We start from the raw sequence: 14,547 nt of genomic DNA on the forward strand, positions 1-14,547 counted from the left end.
TTCTTTTTTAGGCTTGAGAGCAATTCTTATTTTTATTGCAAAGTTTGCATGCAGCGGCATTGATTTTGTGTAGACTTCTACTGAGTTTGTGTTTTGGTTTTCTCTGTCACCATAATAGCTCTCTGTGTTGAATTTCTTTTTCATCTTTTTGCTCATTTCCAGCCCTTTCCTTTCCATTTAAAAAAGACAGTTAAAATTGAATCTGTACCTGTGGTGAGTTGAGTACAGCTCCAAGTTTAAGGTTCTTTGTACAGCTGCCCTCAGAGTTAAATCTGGGGATCAATCTGCTTTCAGCCCTTCAAATTTGGAATCATGAAAGCAATGGTGTTTTCAATACCCTTCTGGTCTATATCTGCCTTGTGAGTAACCTTAAGCACCCTTTTCTCCCCTGGAACTGTGACCAGGGAGAGTCTGATTCTCTCCTGTGGCTACAAGCACTGGTCTCTGCTAGCCCTCTCCACCCTGAGAATCTCTCCCACAGACTGGGATGTGAATATGAGTAAAGCAACAAGAATTGCCTTAAGAGTGAGTGAAGGGACTTCCAGAAGGAGCACCTGCCCCGCCCTCGCCCCGCCCCTCGGCCGCGGCATGGCGGGGGGCGGGGAGGCCAGTTTTTCCTCCTTCCGCCTTATGCTCCCAACCCTTCGGGGGGCCCTTATGGCCATTGCTGCGCCCAAACGCTGCTCAAGTGGGCCGACGTGGAGGCGCCTGGCAGCCGGCAGCCTCCAACTCCCTCCTGGGCCTCAGGAAGCCCTCATTGGCCTGCTCGCGACCGCCCCCCTGAAGGCCCTGCGGGAAGGGGCTCTCCTGGGCCCTACCTGCCGCGTCTCCTCGCACACCAGGGAGAAGAGCCAGAAGTAGATGACGAGCTCCCGCCAGGATGGCAGGGGCTGGAAGTCGACCATGAGCACGTAGGCGAAGAGCCAGAGGAAGGTGAAGTAGGACAGGATGTTCAGGTGGAAGATCACCACTGGCGCCGTGAAGAAGGCTCGGAAGCGGGCTAGGCAGCTCACCAGCTGGAGCGTATTCTCTCTGAGGGGAGCAGAGCGGAGGGACACCGATGGGCCATGGCCGTCACCCTGGCTTGGCCTGGAGGGACCCCGAGACTCCATCCCGCTGAAGAGCCTCCCAATCTGGATTTGAATCCTGCAGGTGTGGCTTTGGGCAAGTTTCCTGGTCTGTCTGGCCTCCCTCTCCCTCTCTGCAGACTACCGGGCCTGAGCATAGGCTCTCCCCCCGAGGAAAGAGCTGGCGGGAAAGGAATAGCTGTGGGCACTGCACACAACCCTACCAGAATGGTCCTGCTGGTGCAGCTTCCGCCCCTGCCCCTGCCCCTGCCCAGACCGACCTCAGCTCTGCCTAGCCAAAGGCCAAAGAGGCAGAGATTCTGCTTAGGGCAGTAGCCCAACCCCTCTAAGGCCACACATCCTCGCTTAGCCCAGTCAGAGGACAAAAGAATGGAACTAGAGCATGGGAGCGGGATGGCCTGGGAAGAAGAAGAGGGAGAAGAAGGAGAGGAAGAGGATGGAGAAGAAAGAGAAGCAGAAGCAGAAGAGGAAGGAGGAGAAGAGGATGAAGAGAAAGAGGGAGGAGAGGAAGAGGAAGGAGAAAAAAGAAAGAAGAGGAAGGAGGAGGAAGAAAAAGGAGAGGAGGAAGAAAAAGGAGAGGAAAAGGAAGGAGAAGAAGAAAAAAGCAAGAAAAGGAAGAAGAAAGAGGAGAGAAAGGAGAAGAAAAAGAAGCAGAAGGAGGAGAGGAAGGAGAAGAAAAAGCAGAAGAAGGAGGAGGAGAGGAGGAAGAGAAAGAAGAAGGAGAGGAAGAAGAGAGGAGGAGGAGGAAGAAGTTGAAGGCGGAGGAGGAGGAGAGGAAGAACAACTGACCAGAAATAAAATATAAGTGAAGAATAGTCTGAAAGAAATGGTCTCTTTGTATAGAAGCAAAATCCCCTCATCTTGAAAGCAGGATGTGTGGAGTCTAGAACAACCACAGTCCTCTCAAAACATTTCAAGCAAACCGTAACCAAACATCTAAATACTTGACTGCAAGAAATAATCTACTAAAACATCCCAGAAATTTTGAACACAGGAAAAATGCACCAATTGACATCTTAAGGGGAAATTTTGTTTTAAACTCCAAGATATATAGTAGTTAAACTCAACAATTTTAGGTACTTAAACTTAGCAAAAACACCTGCTGCAAGTGACCAGGAGAAAAACCTTCTAATAAAAAGAAAAGAAAATTAGAACAGCACAAGACTACTTTGTATTCACCAGAAATCTCAGGAGCAAATGGAATAATATATTCCAAAAAGCAAAGGAGCTCAAGATGCAACTCAAAAGGACACACCTTATAAGCCTTAGCCTAATCATCAATGATAAAAGAATAATCAATTCAGTAAAATAGAGACATTTGAAGCATTTTTGAAGGTGATAGAAGCTTAGATATGAGCAGATTATTTGACTTGTAAACACTATTGCAACAACAAAAATAGAAAAATGATAAATAAAAATGCAGTGGGTAGAGAAATTAATAAAATCAAAAGTGATAGAACTATTGATTTAATAAATAAGACAAGGAGCTGGTACTTTGAAAAAACAAACAAAATAGACAAAGTACTGGTCAATCTAATTAAAAAAAGGAAGAAAGAAAAGCAAATTCACAGCATTAAAGATGAAAAGGGGGACAGCACCTCCAATGAGGAGGAAATTAAGGCAATCATTAGAAATTACTTTGCCCAATTATATGGCAATAAATACACCAATTTAGGAGAAATGGATGAATATATACAAAAATACAAAACGCCTAGACTAACAGAAGAGGAAATAGAATTCTTAAATAATCCCATATCAGAAATTGAAATCCATCAAGCCATCAAAGAACTTCCTAAGAAAAAATCCCCAGGGCCTGATGGATTCACCTGTGAATTCTATCAGACATTCAGAGAACAGTTAATCCCAATACTATACAAACTATTTGACATAATAAGCAAAGAGGGAGTTCTCCCAAACTCCTTTTACGACACAAACATGGTACTGATTCCAAAACCAGGCAGGTCAAAAACAGAGAAAGAAAACTATAGGCCAATCTCCCTAATGAATATAGATGCAAAAATCTTAAATAGGATACTAGCAAAAAGACTCCAGCAAGTGATCTGAAGGATCATTCACCATGATCAAGTAGGATTCATACCAGGGATGCAGGGCTGGTTCAACATTAGGAAAACCATCCACATAATTGACCACATCAACAAGCAAACTAGCAAGAACCACATGATTATCTCAATAGATGCAGAAAAAGCCTTTGATAAAATACAACACCCATTCCTATTAAAAACACTAGAAAGCATAGGAATAGAAGGGTCATTCCTAAAAATAATAAACAGTATATATCTAAAACCAACAGCTAATATCATCTGCAATGGGGATAAACTAGATGCATTCCCAATAAGATCAGGAGTGAAACAAGGATGCCCATTATCACCTCTACTATTTGACATTGTACTAGAAACACTAGCAGTAGCAATTAGAGAAGATAAAGGAATTGAAGGCATCAAAATAGGCAAGGAGGAGACCAAGTTATCACTCTTTGCGGACGACATGATGGTCTACTTAAAGAATCCTAGAGATTCAACCAAAAAGCTAATTGAAATAATCAACAACTTTAGCAAAGTTGCAGGATACAAAATAAACCCACATAAATCATCAGCTTTTCTATATATCTCCAACACAGCTCAGCAGCAAGAACTAGAAAGAGAAATCCCATTCAAAATCACCTTAGACAAAATAAAATACCTAGGAATCTATCTCCCAAGACAAACACAGGAACTATATGAACACAACTACAAAATACTCGCCACACAACTAAAACTAGACCTGAACAAATGGAAAAACATTAACTGCTCATGGATAGGATGAGCCAATATAATAAAAATGACCATCCTACCCAAACTTATTTATCTATTTAGTGCCATACCCATTGAACTACCAAAATACTTCTTCACTGATTTAGAAAAAAAAACATAACAAAGTTCATTTGGAAGAACAAAAGATCAAGGATATCCAGGGAAATAATGAAAAAAAACACATACGATGGGGGCCTTGCAGTCCCTGACCTAAAACTATATTACAAAGCAGCAGTCATCAAAACAATTTGGTACTGGCTAAGAAACAGAAAGGAAGATCAGTGGAATAGACTGGGGGAAAGAGACCTCAGCAAGACAGTATACGATAAACCCAAAGATCCCAGCTTTTGGGACAAAAATCCACTATTCGATAAAAACTGCTGGGAAAATTGGAAGACAGTGTGGGAGAGACTAGGAATAGATCAACACCTCACACCCTACACCAAGATAAATTCAAAATGGGTGAGTGACTTAAACATAAAGAAGGAAACCATAAGTAAATATGGTAAACACAGAATAGTATACATGTCAGACCTTTGGGAGGGGAAAGGCTTTAAAACCAAGCAAGATATAGAAAGAATCACAAAATGTAAAATAAATAATTTTGACTACATCAAACTAAAAAGCTTTTGTACAAACAAAACCAATATAACTAAAATCAGAAGGGAAATAACAAATTGGGAAAAAATCTTCATAGAAACCTCTGACAAAGGTTTAATTACTCATATTTATAATGAGCTAAATCAATTGTACAAAAAATCAATCCATTCTCCAATTGACAAATGGGCAAGGGACATGAACAGGCAGTTCTCAGCCAAAGAAATCAAAACTATTAACAAGCACATGAAGAAGTGCTCTACATCTCTTATAATCAGAGAGATACAAATCAAAACAACTCTGAGGTATCACCTCACACCTAGCAGATTGGCTAACATGACAGCAAAGGAAAGTAATGAATGCTGGAGGGGATGTGGCAAAGTAGGGACATTAATTCATTGCTGGTGGAGTTGTGAATTGATCCAACCATTCTGGAGGGCCATTTGGAACTATGCCCAAAGGGCAACAAAAGAATATCTACCCTTTGACCCAGCCATAGCACTGCTGGGTCTGTACCCCAAAGAGATAATGGACAAAAAGACTTGTACAAAAATATTCATAGCTGTGCTCTTTGTGGTGGCCCAAAACTGGAAAACGAGGGGATGCCCATCAATTGGGGAATGGCTGAACAAACTGTGGTATATGTTGGTGATGGAGTACTATTGTGCTAAAAGGAATAATAAAGTGGAGAAGTTCCATGGAGACTGGAACAACCTCCAGGAAGTGATGCAGAGCGAGAGGAGCAGAACCAGGAGAACATTGTACACAGAGACTAATACACTGTGGTATAATCGAACGTAATGGACTTCTCCATTAGTGGCGGTGTAATGTCCCTGAACAACTTGCAGGGATCCAGGAGAAAAAAACACCATTCATAAGCAAAGGATAAACTATGGGAGTGGAAACACCGAGAAAAAGCAACTGCCTGAATACAGAGGTTGAGGGGACATGACAGAAGATAGACTCTAAATGAACACTCTAATGCAAATACTATCAACAAAGCAATGGGTTCAAATCAAGAAAACATCTAATGCCCAGTGGACTTACGCGTCGGCTATGGGGGGTGGGGTGGAGGAAAAGAAATTGATCTATGTCTTTAACGAATAATGGTTGGAAATGATCAAATAAAATATATTTAAAAAAATGCAATGGGTAGATCAGTCAGCCTCAAAAAAAAAAAAAAGAGTGAGTGAAGGGACCCCATGTAATCTCCTTCTAAGCAGTTGTCTGATCCCCCCACTCATTTATTATCTGGGGCTTAATGCTCTAGAAGCCTTTCCTGTTACTTCAGTTGTGGTCAAGACCTGCTGGCTTGGTGGTCCTGCCCTGGTGCAATGTGTTCCACTTCTACCTCTACCACAGTCCATTCCATCTGTCCTGCTAGCTTTTCTAAGTTGTTTTGTGCTGGAAAATCAGATGTCTTTTTTGTGTTATAATACTGCTCCAGAATTCATTGTAAGACATTTTATCAGGATTTTAAAGGGTAATTTGATAGAGATCAGGTGAGAGATCTCTATATTCTCTATCAATTTGACTCTGCACGTGGCTTTTATTCTTATAAATTTGAATTAGAAATGAGACCCCTAGCAGAAGAATTTGAAGCAAATATTTTACCCCTCAAATACCTGATTCCCTTCTAATTTTACTACATTGGTTTTGTTTTGAGGGGAAAACAATTTAATTTCATGTAAGCAACTTTATCCATTTTACCTTGCTGTCCTATATATCCCTCATGTGATCATGAACTCTCCCCTGTCCATTAATATGTGAGTCAAAAATTTCCCCGTTACTCTCATTTCTTTTATATCAACTTTTGTATCTAAATCATGAACCCATTTGGAATTTATTTTGTTATGTGATGCAAGAATATTGGTCCATTCCTAGATTCTGCAAAACGAATTTTCAGTATTTTCAGCAATTTTTGTTATGTAATCAGTACTTAACATTGAAAATGGATTAACCTCCTCATTTTACTTGTGAGGAAACTAAGGCAAAAACAGAGGACGTGGCAGGGCCACAATTTGAACCCAGGTCTTCTTTCAAGATATGTTCCATGGTCTCTCACAATGTGAGGTGTTACTCCTCCTTTGTGTAATGAATCAGTTGAGAAATAGAGTTGAGACCTGCTATGTGCTCAGTCCCAAATGCCTAGGAGTCACATAGCAGTCTGCCATTGCATGGAGGCTTGTTTATTACATAGTTTAGAGATCACATACTTCTTTGGCACACAGTCAATTTTATACATATATGTTTCCATGCAACTTAACAGCAAACACCAAGCCTAAGTAAATACTCAATGAAACATTGTTGCTATAGATGAATGACATAACAACAGTGTGATCTAGATGTTAGTTATCCCTGATCTTAGGATAGTCATTGTTACTTTTGGTCAGCTTTCACAATCAATCACAATTACTTAGGATATGGATAACAAAACATGATTAGAAGGTTAATTTGAGACAGACCAGATTTCCTTCAATTTACATGTTCAATTTTTTTGTGTGTTACTTTAAAGCACCTGGCAATGTTGCCTGGTTTCTATCTGCATTGAAGGTTATTGATGTTCTTGGCTTCCCTGGCTTGTAATAAAAGTGAATGTAACTGTGGAGATAAAAAAAGAAGGGGGATAATGATCTTTATGTTTAATTCTGTGAATGTAAACTTTTAGGGTAATAATCTGGGAGGATTAAGTTATGGGATGTATATGTGTGTTAATCCTATAAGTACTTGCTCTCATAGTACTTCTCCTGTATTGGGGAGGAGACAATCATCTTAACGAGACCATTGTAGTAAGGGATGTTGGAGAGAGAGAGAAGTCACTGAGAGGGATCAGTGGGAACCTCATTTTCAGGGAGCTGCCTTGCCTGGCTCCCATCTCCCAAACTGTGACTTTGCCAGACAGTAAGGATTTGTCAGCTTCCCTCAGTCTTCTAACTCCAAGTCCACAATTTTTAACACTGCTAAAAAAATTGTGTATGGCTGGAGGGATCCTCAGAATTTCATTAGTGGGTTCATTCTGCTGAGATTTCCTCTGAGGAAGGACTTGAACAGTGCCACCTGGAATAATGATGATGATCATTGTAATGATCATCACAATAACTAGCTTTTAGATAGAACTTGAAGGTTTACAAAGCATTTCCTCTCATTTGAATGACACTTGCAAGTCTCAGCCAATGGGATACCTTTCCTTTTGTACAGTATCATGGAGCTCTTGCTACAAAACCTTCAAACTCAGCTTCACTATTACCAACATGTTTTACACAACAAAGATGAATCAAAAGGACTCCAGAACATTCAAGGCTGCTGAGCATATCCTACAAATCTTGGTGAGATTCTACTCCCATTCCCTTCTACCTCCTCTGTCCCATGCTACCTTCCATAGCCCTGTGTATTCAGGCTTGCTCTAGCCAGGTATACAGAAGTCCCCTTCTCTCTTTTTGTTTCCAGCTCAAGGTATTGTTTGGAAGCAGCAAGCTTGGCTCTCAATATTGTGGATGCAGTGGCCTTTCACTGAGGTGAGAATCCTTCAAGACATCATCAGCTCAGATATTAGGGACCAGCAATTTCCATTTCACTCAGATGATGCCCAGGCTGTTTCTTCTGCTTCTTAATAGAAATTCCTTCTTTCCCAAGCTGTAATGGATAAAATCTTCCAACCAAGAAGCCATTAAAATATTTTAGACTCCTTATTCTCTTTCTCAGGTAGAAAAATATTCATTCCCCATTATTCTTTCCAAAGATAAGTTTGCAACTGTTTTCACTTTATAACTCCACATGAAAGGAATAACCTAGGAGGCATCAAATGAGTGCTTAGAAAATGATTGATTAATAAATACATATCAACATTACCTTTCTCTAGAATCATATATAGGCTCCAAGCTGGAAGGGACAGTAGAGGTAACCTGGACCATTCTCTTCATTTACAGATGAAAAAATGAAGACCCAAGGAGATCCCAATAACTTTCCCCAGGTCAAAAATAGTCAGAGTTTGAACACTTGATCTTTGATTTTAAATTCATTGTTCTTTCCACTACTCTAAAGAAACTACTGAAAATAATCAGACCCCACAGACACTTGTAAACATACAAATAAGTGATGTTACAGAGCACTGCCAATTTCATTGTCGTGGATAAGGTGCTAAGTGTGGAATCAGAAAGAACAGAGTTCAAATTTTCTCTCACTTACCAGATGTGTGATGCTATGCAAGTCACATAATCTGCCTTGGCCTCCATTTCTTTCCTCTATAAACTGAGAGGGCTATATTTGATGGCTTCCAATGCCCTTTTCAACTTTAAATCTACAATCATCTCTAAACCTTTATTCCAGGACAGCCACTTCTCTCAAGAGTGTTCTCTGAATAACTAAATTTCAGAAACTAAACCAGTGGTGTCAAACTCAAAAGGAAATTTCTGAAGCCACTAAAGTATACATCAGCAAGGTCCCTATAGCCTGCATTTTGGCTCAGAAAAGCATATACATTTATATATATACATATACATATATATATATGTATTACTTTATAAATTAATAAGCTAACACATTAAAATTAGATTGGAACTACCCTTAATATAGCTCATGTGACTCCTAGGAAGGGCTGTTTGAAACCACTTGTCTGAAACATTAATTTCCAGGTCTCTGAAGAACAGCATAGCAACTGGAGTAGATATACTCTGCACTTTCAAGAAGGACTCCTCCAACCTTGTCCTGGACAAAAAGGTGGTTTCCTGGGAGCTGACTGAACAGCTCTGTAGAAGAGAGCTAAAACACCTGGTTATAGACAATGATAGCCTCATTGTGAATGGTAACTAGCTTGACTTTTGGGATATGTGCCTCTCTTTCTCTGGGTGGTTCCCTTTCCAGAAAACAACTCACCTGCCCCAAACTCTTCTTTCCTTTCGGGTCTCCTTTGTTTTCATGGTTTCTCTCTCACTCCTGGGAGCACTGGCCCTCAAAGTGGTGACAAACTATGAAGACATGGGGAGCTCACTTCTCAAGATCAGAAGAGACTGGATTGTTTTTAGACTCCTTCAACAAAGAAGTATGCCTTGAATGCCTTCTTGAATGCTGAAGCACCATTTTTCCCCTATGGGCCCCAAACCAACTCCTCTCCATTACTCCTTTAACTTTTTTGCCCACAAAGAGATACCCTACTCAAATTCTCTTCCTCCCTCTCTCCCCCCTCTATCTTTACTTCCCTCTCTCCTTCTCTCTCCTTCTTACTCTCTCTCTCCTTCTCTCTCTCTCTCTCTCTCTCTCTCTCTCTCTCTCTCTCTCTCTCTCTCTCTCTCTCTCTCTCTCTGTCTCTGTCTCTCTCTATCTCTCTGTCTCTCAACTTTCTTTATTTCTTCTATCTTTTCTCCCTCTCTTTTCTCTTTCTATTTTGGCCTTCTTTTCTGTACCTTTCCCAAAATCTTGTGTTTATGTCTCTTCTGTCCCATTCTCTTTTTTTCCTCTGCTATTCTCTTCTTGTCTTCCCTCCTTTCATCTGCTGTCCCTTGCCTTGTCCTTCCCTGCCCTCACCTTCTCTCCAAAACTTGTTCCCTCTGAATTTTTCTTTCTTCTTTTCTTTTCCCTTCTCAAACTACAGGGTATCAACATAAGCTGCCAGGAATCAGATCCACAAAGAGTAAGTTTTAGATTTCTTTATTGTCTGTTTGTATCTATATTTATATCCACTCTCTTTAATGAGACACTACAATGAAAGATTTTTTTTATATTTTTGGAAGGGATTAATGTAGGGCAGAGGATTAAAAGTGGTGTTAGGGATTCTTAGAATTAGATACACTATTAGATATGGCCAAAGTTTAGACTTCATTTACTCATTTGTCTATTCTCTTTTTGCTACTCAAAATATATATAAATAGTTCAAAAGGGAAAATTATCCCATGGGCCTGGGAAAGCAGGCTGTCCCTATCTCTTTCTTGTTCAAAATTAAGAGTCAGACCTTGTGGTCTTTGTAATCTTCTGATACATTGAGGGGATCTCCCAACATTCCAGAGAGACTTGTTGCTCTCCCTTATATTCTTCATTCACCAACGTTGCCCAATAGTTTTCATTAATAATGTTTTTATTCTCTGCTCTTTCAATAACTACACTCTCTCAAACCAGTGTCTTGCTCTGTTGCACTCAGATTTGAGACTCATCAGAAAAGAGATGATAGATAAATTTATGTGAGTTTATGAGCACTGAGTGAAATCCCATAGAAGAAGAGAAGAAGAGCCCAGTTCAAAACCTTGTAGGGCACCTACATGAAGGACTTAATTAAGTAAGAATCCAGCAAAGGAGACTAAAACAGGATAATCAGAGAAGTCCTAGGACAACCAGGATAGTTTTGTTATGAAAATTAGAGAATTTGGGTATCAACGAGTGCAGAGAGCTTAAGAAGAATGAGGATTAAGAAGAAGGCCATTAAGAGATTTTTGCAATTTCATTTTAATGATGAAGTTGAAAACCAGACTGTAGTTAAAAAAAAAGAGGAAGAAGAAGGGAAGTAGAAGTACCTTTCATAGATAGCATTTTCAAAAATTTCAATCCCAAAGGGAAGAGAGAGATAGGAAATGATAGCTATCAGGGATAGATGGATAAAATGAAGGCTGTTTTTCATTTGGGGTTGAAGGAAAGCTGCCAGTAGATGAGTAGAGTTTGAAAACAAAGTGAAACAATGGGAATACTAGAGAGATTCTCTGCTGGGTGAAGGATGAAGTAAAGAGAGCACATATTTTGGCATTTCCTTCAGAATATATGGGGACAACATATTGTCCTTTCTACACCCACTCCTGTGGTTGAGATATATGTTCTCATCTATTGTTCTAGGAAGTGAGGTTGGTGTAGGACCTGTCACCCATATCCCAGACCATGGAGAACCAGGAAAAATCATGACATCACTGACTAGTGGCCTCCTGATCCGTGAATCCCCTGTATATGCTATAGGTAAGAAAATATATTTTCTTTCTTTTATACTGGCATTTATTCTTGCTTTGGGCACTTGTTTTCAATTTTGAGATATGGAGTCACCTTCATAGTCTGAGAACAGGACAGTCACTTATGGGGGAAGTTTGTCATTAGGTTGTAAGATTTGACAATTTCCTCTGTCCTATTGCTTTCTGCCCTAAAATTTGCTGTGATAGTAGCCTTTGGATGAAGATCTCATGGGGGATTTTGCTATTTCTTTTGTTTGCTTGGGTGTATACATATAATAGCCTATTCTTTTTCTTTGATCATTTCTCAACTGTGGAATGACTCTTTTAAAAATAATTTTGTTAATTTATAAAACATATACATTCTTAATGTTTGTTAAATATTATATATGACACATAAAATTTATAATTGTCCCCTCCAATGTAGAAATATTTTCTTTGTTCCTTATGTGAAAAATTCCCCCATTCTAACTCTTCCATCCCTCTTCGTCCAGTGCTTCCCTCTTTATCATCCCTTCATTCTTTTTTGGAAATCATTCCAATATCATAGACTGATACACATGCTGAAATAGAGAAATATAAACTGAGGAAATTATTTCTTTTGCAATGACTACTCTGGCTGGCTTATGACTAGAGAGAGTTGCTAGAGGGAAACTTGAAAACTGTTTGGGAGTAATGGAGGTAGTAATGAGAAATGCTGAGGGATGCTAGGAGAGGGATGCTACCACACAGGGGAACTACCCTGGGGAATGCTCTGAGGTTTGCCTACTGATCCCTACTGATGGCTGATGGATCAGTATCTGTTTCTAACTTCCTCCTCCCCTTCACTCCCTCCCTTCTCCAACACTTTCCTTCCTGCCTCCCTCACCTCCCAGTTCTTCTTGAAGCTTTTGGCTTCTTCCCTCCTCCCTTGAGTAAAGTATAAAGATACTCTTTTCTTTTCCTTTTTCAAGTCAAGGGGTTTATTGGGATAACAGGATAGGAAACTGAGGTAAGAGGGATGAGGATTTCCCTCATCTATAATGAGGGAGAATTTGAGGGTTTGAGAGAGTAGTCCATTCACAAACGGTGACTCTAAGACAGAGAGATGAAGGACAACAGCTGTTTAAAATCTTCTTTTACTTCACAAAGTCAGCAAGGTCTCTCAGCTTAATTAACCCCAGACAGAAAACAAAGTCCAAAGTCTCCCAGTTTCTCCTGGCCAGCTCAACTCTCAAAGAGACAACCAACTCCAAAAGCCAATTTCTCCTTCTTCTCCTTTCTCTGTCATAGTTTCTCCTGGCCAGCTTAACTGCCTGAGTCAGAGAGCCAAAGTTAAAGCCAAGTTTCTCCTTCTCCTCTCTGTGGCCAGAAACCCCCAACTGCCACTCCTGGGAACATTCCATTTGGAACCTTCCTCTTGATTGACAGGCAGGTTAGGTCCCCAGCTTGTTTCTTGCATCTTGGCTTACAAGTCCTCTCTCTCTCTCTCCATGTCTCTACCGCAAATCCCCCCTTTTATTAGCAAAAAATGTAACTTTCATTTTTCAATGATACTTACCTTAATAATTCTATCTATCTTAACTCTTTGCTATCTGAAATATACTCTACCCCCCCCCTTTACAAAATGCTAAACACATCTTAGCTGTTCTATCGAAATGCTAAGCTAAGAATGGGTTATAGGAAAATGGTTACATGAACATAGTTTCACATAACAAAGCAAATAACAATTTCCAAATCATCTCAACAATTCCCCTATCATTAAGAATATGCAAATATTCTAATTCCTAATGTCTATAAATTCACTAAGTAAAATTTCCTATCACTAATAAATGCTAACCTACAATCATAATACAATATAACTTCCATGCTTCAGAACTTCTATGTCTCTACTTTCTTAAGCCTTAAACAAATTCAATAGGCTATTACTAATGTTAGTAGTTAGACTATTAATAAACTTACTCTAAAAAGTTAGCTCGTTAGTCAATTAGTAAGTTTAGTACAGATTTAAATATATACATCATTCTAAATTTCTGTGCAAACTCATGCAGAAAAGGATATTATTTTCTGTTTGAATTTCCCACAGAAATTTCTCATCAGTGTGTCTTTGTTATCATGCATGTCATGTAATTACCCATTCCATGAATATCTTATTTTGCTATGTAGGATGTGCATGCATATATGTGCTGTTTACATGTATGACACAGTCTTACACTTATTCATGGCCAAAATTTCAAAGTTCCAAAGTCCTTCCATGTCCATTCATGTTGCCTGTCGAAACTCTTCCATCCTTTCTGCTCAACATATCACTCTTCTGTCTACCATCACTTGATTGAAGACTTGTGTTCTTCAAGTCAGGATCCACTGCAATAATCAGGAACCTGGGAACACACAAACAAACCACGCACATGTGTGCAAGTTAGTTTTTTACATATGTGTGCAAGTAAATGTGAAAAGTTACTTTTGCATGGAAGTGAGATGAAATTTTTGAGTAACAGAATGTATCAATTTTTTGTGTGTGCAAGTAAGATAACATGATTTTCTTCATGAATGGGGGTAAGCTTTTTGCATTTGTACATCTTCGTGTTTACAAGTTAGGTCAACTTGTGTTTTTCCTCATGCAAGGGGGTAAGCGTTATGCATAGGTTTTCAAGTCTTTGGTAAGAATAATGACATCAATTTTTTTTCTTTCAAGGAGGTTTATCATATGGTTACTGTATGTAGTTCTTGGATGGTTACTATATGTAGAATTTGGAGATAGTTTTTTTCGTTTTGTTACTATGTCAGGCAGAGACTTTTATATCTTATATTGAGGCTTTGTGGCTGCTAATCTTTCTCATGCAAGGTTTTACTTTCATATTACTGTGTTACTGTCTGTATATTTTCAGGGTTCTATCCTTTCATTATTTTAACTTGTGCAGGGGTCTCTCTACTCTATTCTGGTGGCAAGTATTCATGTGCTTTCCTGTGTTTCTGGTAGGGACTGCATTTGCTTATCAATTATTTTCCTAGGGCTACTCAATATTATGGGTGTGATGCAATTTCACATGTGAAGCATGGAACCATGGATCTCTTTGATCAACTTTTATAGCTATTGGGGTTGTCATTATGACCGTAGTAGGTCCAATCCATCTTGGTTCTGTAGGAGATTCTCTA

General features: G+C 39.5%; 2 protein-coding genes across 2 annotated transcripts in view; one reads left to right on the forward strand and one right to left on the reverse strand.

The window, feature by feature from the left end:
* The window catches only part of LOC130454524 (transient receptor potential cation channel subfamily M member 2-like), a 60,738-nt gene extending 59,617 nt beyond the window's left edge, over window positions 1-1,121 (reverse strand). The window contains exon 1 of the mRNA XM_056798730.1: window positions 819-1,121. Within this exon, the coding sequence (XP_056654708.1) occupies window positions 819-1,112 (294 nt within the window). The 5' untranslated portion in view covers window positions 1,113-1,121. The remainder of the gene's footprint in view (window positions 1-818) is intronic.
* Window positions 1-14,547, forward strand: part of LOC100618305 (mucin-16-like) — a 46,496-nt gene that overhangs the window by 8,310 nt on the left and 23,639 nt on the right. Inside the window, exons 2-6 of the mRNA XM_056798729.1 lie at window positions 7,694-7,821; window positions 7,943-8,010; window positions 9,127-9,296; window positions 10,083-10,121; window positions 11,309-11,425. Of these exons, the coding sequence (XP_056654707.1) occupies window positions 7,694-7,821; window positions 7,943-8,010; window positions 9,127-9,296; window positions 10,083-10,121; window positions 11,309-11,425 (522 nt within the window). The remainder of the gene's footprint in view (window positions 1-7,693; window positions 7,822-7,942; window positions 8,011-9,126; window positions 9,297-10,082; window positions 10,122-11,308; window positions 11,426-14,547) is intronic.

The sequence above is a fragment of the Monodelphis domestica genome, chromosome 5 (genome assembly GCF_027887165.1).
Source record: "Monodelphis domestica isolate mMonDom1 chromosome 5, mMonDom1.pri, whole genome shotgun sequence".
NCBI classification, from domain to species: Eukaryota; Metazoa; Chordata; class Mammalia; order Didelphimorphia; family Didelphidae; genus Monodelphis; species Monodelphis domestica.